Here is a 6,003-nt window from a genome sequence, read left to right as displayed (position 1 = left end):
AGTAATAAAAAATACATCTTTTATTTACAAAAGTGCAATTACTCAAGCCCACCCATCCAACTAAACAAGCAACGGCAACAATGCATATTGCAACAAGATTATACCATCTCCACTAACTTAGTTTGGTGTTGCCGTTGAATCTTTAAGAATATATATCCACTTCCCACTTCAAAGATTAGCAATGTGGGACAAGTACTTTAACTTTACTATTTGGGCCAAAGCCCATAAGTCATTTCCGATGGCTAGTTTAAGAGATTAGGTTGTCGGACAAAAGGGACGCAAAGAGGACCTTCAACCATTGAAGAAAAGCCTTGAAAGTCTTTTTGGAGCTGGCGATTAAGGTATACTTGCTTGTTTCTGAAATCATTTCTCAACCCATCTCCTCTGATTATTGCAGCAGATATGTGTGTTACTTTTTTTTTTTCTTCTTCATGTAGCCTTCCATTTTCTTCTCTAGTGAATAACAACGGCCAAAATTCATGAACTTAGGATTCATATAGGGTATAGTTAATTGATTTTCAGACTTCCTAATTATCTTCTTTTGTTGTGAACCAACATGAAAGTGATTGGTTGTTCTTAACTCTACAATTTTAACAAATTATATCAAAAGATCCATATTGGTCTCTAACATTGTATTTGTTGACTTGATGCTCATAAGTTAGTTCTTGAAATGGATGATGCATTTTACTTTGTATCATAGAGGAATTTTCTTTTCAAAGTGAGAGCATGTGTCGTTTATTTACATTACTGAATTTTCATGCATTCAGATATGTAGAGAAGTGCCAAGAGTTTTTATTGTAACATTTTTAAAATACTGCTATGAAAGAAAGTGAAACATATAACCGGAGATTGAGCATTGAAATTTTAGGGGAAATGAAAATTTTGGGTGCCAGCTTTAGTTTTTTGATTTCCCTTTCTTCCCCTCTCTCATTCTCATTTTCAACACAGCCACTCCACCATAACCATGATATCAAATATATTAGGGTTCACTTTATCAGCTTCTCCCCCCTCTCTTCTACATTCATTTTCTTTATTGAGTTAGAGGGCATCTCCAAAATCTTCGGTTCAGCAAAGATACCTTTGTCTTATCAATTCCGATGACACCCAAACAACGATTTCTACAGTGCGAATTGAACCAAGAAATAATGATAGTTTCACAAATAATGTCTTGTGTTTAGCAATGAACAGGTGGTGGGGAGGTGCAGGGGCAGTCCAAATATAGTCATTAGTTTAGTTCTTTGGTTTTGGTTTCATTCACTTAGAATATCTCAGGTGTTGGTGTTCTTTCAGCTGTATGGATTCTAGATGTGAAATGTTTCATAGTTGGAAAAATGGCTTTACTTTTTTTGGTTTGCTCACTTTTGATGAGAAACGGTATTTTAACTTGGAAGTTCTTGTTCCTCACATTTCTGGCAGTTGATAAGGGACACTTTAGCCAACTTTTAACCGTTGATAAAAAGAATATTTTATCACAATTGAAATACAGCTCTTCCTGGGGTTCCGTTATATAGCAATTCTCAATTTACATTAATGCCAAAAAATGTTGGGTCCTTTACAATTTTCATATAAAAAAACATACAAGTCTCTGGCTAAATTAAATGCCATCAACATTCAATACCAAAATCAGTAAACCCATCAATTCAGTGCAAGTTTTAAAATTTCACAATAAATTAATCAACATATAACTCTAATATCAATGGAAGGGACGAGAATCCTAACTTACAAAAGCGTATTAGATGATATAAACTCAAAATTATTGAAAACCCCAAAATACCAATACACTATATAAAATACACGAAAAGAGAAGGCACGATTTACTTGATGATTTAAGACAATGATTAGACTAAAATAACAAAAGTAACGACTTAAGTAACAAGAGTGAAAATAATAATTAGAACACAGTGGGAGAATTGGTGACCAAATTAGATGATACAACATATCTACATTTGAGGGTCTCAAACCCACACGAAGAGATCATTTTATTGTCTTATAAAATAGTTTTGAATACATGATAATTGTCAACTGTATATGCATCAACATAGAAGAATATAATATTGTACATAGTCATTTCCAAGTTTACTGATACTATATCTTTGGAGTGTTCTTCATTGAACTCGTCACATGTGCCTCTCCCTAAATTCGATATCGACATAAAGCTGCTTTACTTGTGAAGAGCCCTCTTGACCATTTATGATCCCTTTGCTCCTCGCCTTTTTCAATTAAAAAACTATTGCAGATGATTGATACCATACGTGATAAACTTATCGCATTCAGATATACGGTTGCCTGAACTTGATCAGCAATGCAACTACATTCGACGACTTCATTTTTGTATTTTTCAACCACATCAAAACCAAAGGCCACCCTACAACAAAATGCAAACAACCATTCCGAAAATCCAACCAAATCCAAAACATACAAAATAAAAGATCTTCTAATTATTTAAAATAAAACATAAAACAGACTTGATTTAAATAAATAAAAAGAAAATGGGAGCAACTAACAGCACAGAACCAAACAAAATGAATCAAATTCTACTTATTGTATTAATTCTAGGCTAAGAATGTTAATAGAATTGAATTGATAAAGAGAGATTGAACACTTGCTTTCATGGTCGTCTGTCTACAAAAGAAAAAAAAAAAAGAGGAAAAAACTCATTTGGATTGGAATCATGAACTCACTACCTTCCTATTCTCTAAGTAATGAGGCTGAACGTTTATGGTAACCAAACAGAAATTCAGATTTTTTTTTTTTTAATTTTTTTTTCAAAGGCAGAAAAAGATAGAATAATTATAATTAATAAAATTTATAACTAATAACTAATAATTAATAATTAAACTAAATTAGTAATGAATAATGAATAATTAATTCAATCTCATTTAATTAATAATTCATTTAAAATTATATTTAAATAAATATTTCTCAAGATATATAGTTTCAATTCAATTAATTAAAACATATTAGTCCTTCACGAGCGTTGATAATATTAACGGTGTCGAATATGTTTTACCCTTCGGTTTTCTAAATTTTTAAATTCTAGTGCTCCTTAAATTAAAGGAACAAGTTATTTATGGTACAACCATCAAATAGAAATCTCAGGAACTAATAAGAGAGTATGACCATTAGTTATAAGTGTGAGATTGTTCCTCTTATGATACATTAGTTATGGGCAACAAATTTTTGAGGCCAATTGTTAGGAAGGACGATTTTAACTGGGGAGTTGATTATATTGTTTAGAAAGTTTGCATGGGTAATTACGGAGTTAGCTAATTAACACATAATTTAGTGTAACATTAGGGGTTTCTTGAAATTTTACTTACTAAATGAAAAACATGCATTATATACAATAATAGTACAATACCCCCATTTCATTTACACATTTTACAAGCAAATTGCCAACTTTTCAGCACTAAACTTCACATATTCATCATCTTAAAATAATTTCACCACTTTTTAAAGAAACTGAATCAACTTTGATCCAAATCCAATTGCTGTATCATTCAAGTCCATCATTCTCAATTCCTCCTCCTCCTCCTCCTCCTCCTCCTCCTCACAAACAGAGCTACTCTCTTCTTTTTCCTTTTCTTTTCCATTTCCTTTTCTCTTCTTCGTGGTTGGGGCCTCCTCTGAGGTCTCTGAAGATGTTAAAGAGCTTTCAATGGAACACATTCTTCTTCCACTTCCCACTCTTTCAATCCCTTTAAAACTAAGTTCTGTTGAGTCTGTCAATTCTGATAAACAAGAGCTCTGACACCCAGAACTCACCATTGAAGCCAATTGAGAGAGCTCTGCTTTGGCTTCTTCAAGTGCTTCAGAACAACATCCGTACCCTGCAATTGTCTCTTGTGCTTTTCTCAATACTATCTTCAAATACTTCCCTTGTGCTTCGATTTTCAGCTGCAAATGTTTTTGTACCTCTATTTGTTCTTGTAGTCTCTTCTGTACTTGCAATTGCATTTCAAGAGCTTCTGATATCTTCATGTTCCTTCAATTATTAAACCAAACTAGTGAGTAATAAAAAGGTTTTTTTCAAACCCCATTTTCCTTTTGGGTGAAACGGATAGGAAAGTCCAATGAATTTGAAATGGAAATTTACTCTGTTTTGTTTTGGTTTTGAGTTCTATCCTTGTTTTCCTCACCATCAAAATGCCCACTTTTTTTCTGCATCTCTTTGAAGTCAATATCAAAGAAGAAGAAGAAAAAAAACAAAATTCAAAAAGAGAGAGAGAGAGAGATTAATAATCAGAAGGGAAAACTAATGTATTGTAATGGATTAATTTTATCGGGAATTCTAAATTCTAACCTTGTAGTTTGACTTGAGCATTGGTTTCAGCTTGCTGGCTTTTCCCCAATCTGTATTTCTGATTCAAAATAAACAATAATAATAATAATAATTTGCTTTTATAAAAAAAAAATGAGCATTTTATATGAAATGAAATTGAATAGAAATTAATTTTGTGATCAAAGAGAATGGAAAAACCTGTAAATGGCTTTTGAGATGGTAAAGACTAAGACCAGTGATACCCATAACTCTCATCAAACTCTTAGGTGTAGCTTCTGCAAAGAAATAAAAACTAAATTAATTATAGAGAAAGAAAAACAAAAAATGATGTTAATTAAATAAAAGAAGAAGAAGAAGAAGAAAAAAAGGGAAAACTGAACTATCTGCTCCACCAAGATAATTGACAGCTTCAACAAATCTTTGATGAAGCTCATGAGTCCATTTTAGCCTTGGTTTAGCATCAGTAGACAAAACCAAGTTCATGTGCGGCTGCTGCTGATGATGATGATGATTCTGCATAATTGATATATCTTTTGTTTTGTTTTTTTTTTGTTTTTTTTTTTTGTGTGTGTGTGTATGTGTGTGTGTGTTTAGATAATAGAAGAAGAACAAGCTGGGGATTTTGTGGGTTTTACTTAAAAAAAAAAGAAGAGAGAGAGAGAGAGAGAGAGAAAAGAAAAGAAAAAGAAAAAATAGTAATTAAAATAGAAGATAATTTTGTTTGAATATCCTTGCAAGGAAGGGTATGGTTGAATTGTAGCAGTCCTCTTTATATGATGATAAAAGCAAAATAAAAAATAAAAATAAAAAAATAGTAATAAAGAAAGAAGAAGAAGGAGATTTTTGGTTGTTGTAATGTCCGATGTTCTCACTCCATATCTGAAGGAAACATAGTGGGGCAATGTTATGTTGGAAGGGAATATATGCTCATGAGCTGTGACACTTTATATTCTATTACTTCCTAATTATATTACGTTCATACCAACTTTTATTTTATTTTCTTTTTTTTTTTTTTCTTCTTTGACTTCAAAGGATGAGAGAATCTCATGAAAAAAAAGGATAGAGAGATGGAAGAAGAGAAGAGTCTTAAAAGCAGAGCAAAGAAAAAGTGTAAGGTTTGTTTTTATCTTGCTGTTTTCCTCTCTATTGATTCCCATTTGGGCTTTTACTAAGCCCCACCAAAATTAATCATCAAATCACTTTGTTAATGCTCCTTTGGGAGGATGAGGAAGCTTTTATAAATAATTTGATTATTTGTCATTATGGATATTGAAAGGGGAAACCCAAATGTGTCTTTTTCCTTTACTTTTTTTTCTTTAGCTTTGTTGAGTGTATGGTGTGGTTGGCAGATTCTTTTTGTTCTTTCCAAAGGATGAAGGAATCAAAGAATCTAACCCTTAGATTTCAAAAGCCATCCATCCATCCATCCATCCATCTACACTAAAGAAAAACTTATCCTTTTTCTTTTCCATTATATTCAAGCATAAAGAGAAATATACTAACTAATCTATACACCTTCCTACCAAAATTCAATTTGATTCTTTCGTCTTTTCTTTTTTTCTTTTTTATCTTCCTTCCATCTATTTTATCATCCTTCAAATTCTCATGGTATATACTTTTTATCAACAGCTTCAATGTTTTGAATCTTTCCATTCTTAAATGTTGGATTTATTTATATATATCCAACATAAGGTTTTTGATTCACCTTTCAGTTTATCCAA

At 31.9% G+C, this 6,003-nt stretch overlaps 1 protein-coding gene and 1 long non-coding RNA gene across 2 annotated transcripts; one reads left to right on the top strand and one right to left on the bottom strand.

Moving 5' to 3' along the window:
• Positions 1 to 201: 201 nt before the first annotated feature.
• On the top strand, positions 202 to 5,564 carry LOC127149337 (uncharacterized). The gene is made up of 2 exons (XR_007820808.1): positions 202 to 341; positions 5,315 to 5,564. It is a non-coding gene; the product is annotated as an uncharacterized LOC127149337 (long non-coding RNA).
• On the bottom strand, positions 3,282 to 5,176 carry LOC103485789 (myb family transcription factor PHL8). The gene is made up of 5 exons (XM_008443490.3): positions 4,663 to 5,176; positions 4,481 to 4,557; positions 4,304 to 4,361; positions 4,097 to 4,169; positions 3,282 to 3,985 (listed from the first exon to the last, which is right to left on the bottom strand). The coding sequence occupies exons 1-5, from the start codon at positions 4,799 to 4,801 to the stop codon at positions 3,454 to 3,456; spliced, it is 879 nt and encodes a 292-aa protein (XP_008441712.2). The 5' UTR covers positions 4,802 to 5,176; the 3' UTR covers positions 3,282 to 3,453.
• Positions 5,565 to 6,003: the final 439 nt, after the last annotated feature.

The sequence above is a fragment of the Cucumis melo genome, chromosome 5, assembly GCF_025177605.1.
Source record: "Cucumis melo cultivar AY chromosome 5, USDA_Cmelo_AY_1.0, whole genome shotgun sequence".
Classification (NCBI taxonomy): domain Eukaryota; kingdom Viridiplantae; phylum Streptophyta; class Magnoliopsida; order Cucurbitales; family Cucurbitaceae; genus Cucumis; species Cucumis melo.
Note: the sequence above shows the minus strand (reverse complement) of the source record. Positions and strands in the feature narration are given on the sequence as shown.

Coding starts and splice junctions, on each gene's coding strand:
- LOC103485789 (XM_008443490.3), bottom strand. CDS start 4,801: ATGCAGAATCATCATCATCATCAGCAGCAGCCGCACATGAACTTGGTT. Junction 4,362..4,480: donor ATCTCAAAAGCCATTTACAG/GTTTTTCCATTC, acceptor ATTTTGAATCAG/AAATACAGATTGGGGAAAAG. Junction 3,986..4,096: donor CAAAACCAAAACAAAACAGA/GTAAATTTCCAT, acceptor TAATAATTGAAG/GAACATGAAGATATCAGAAG.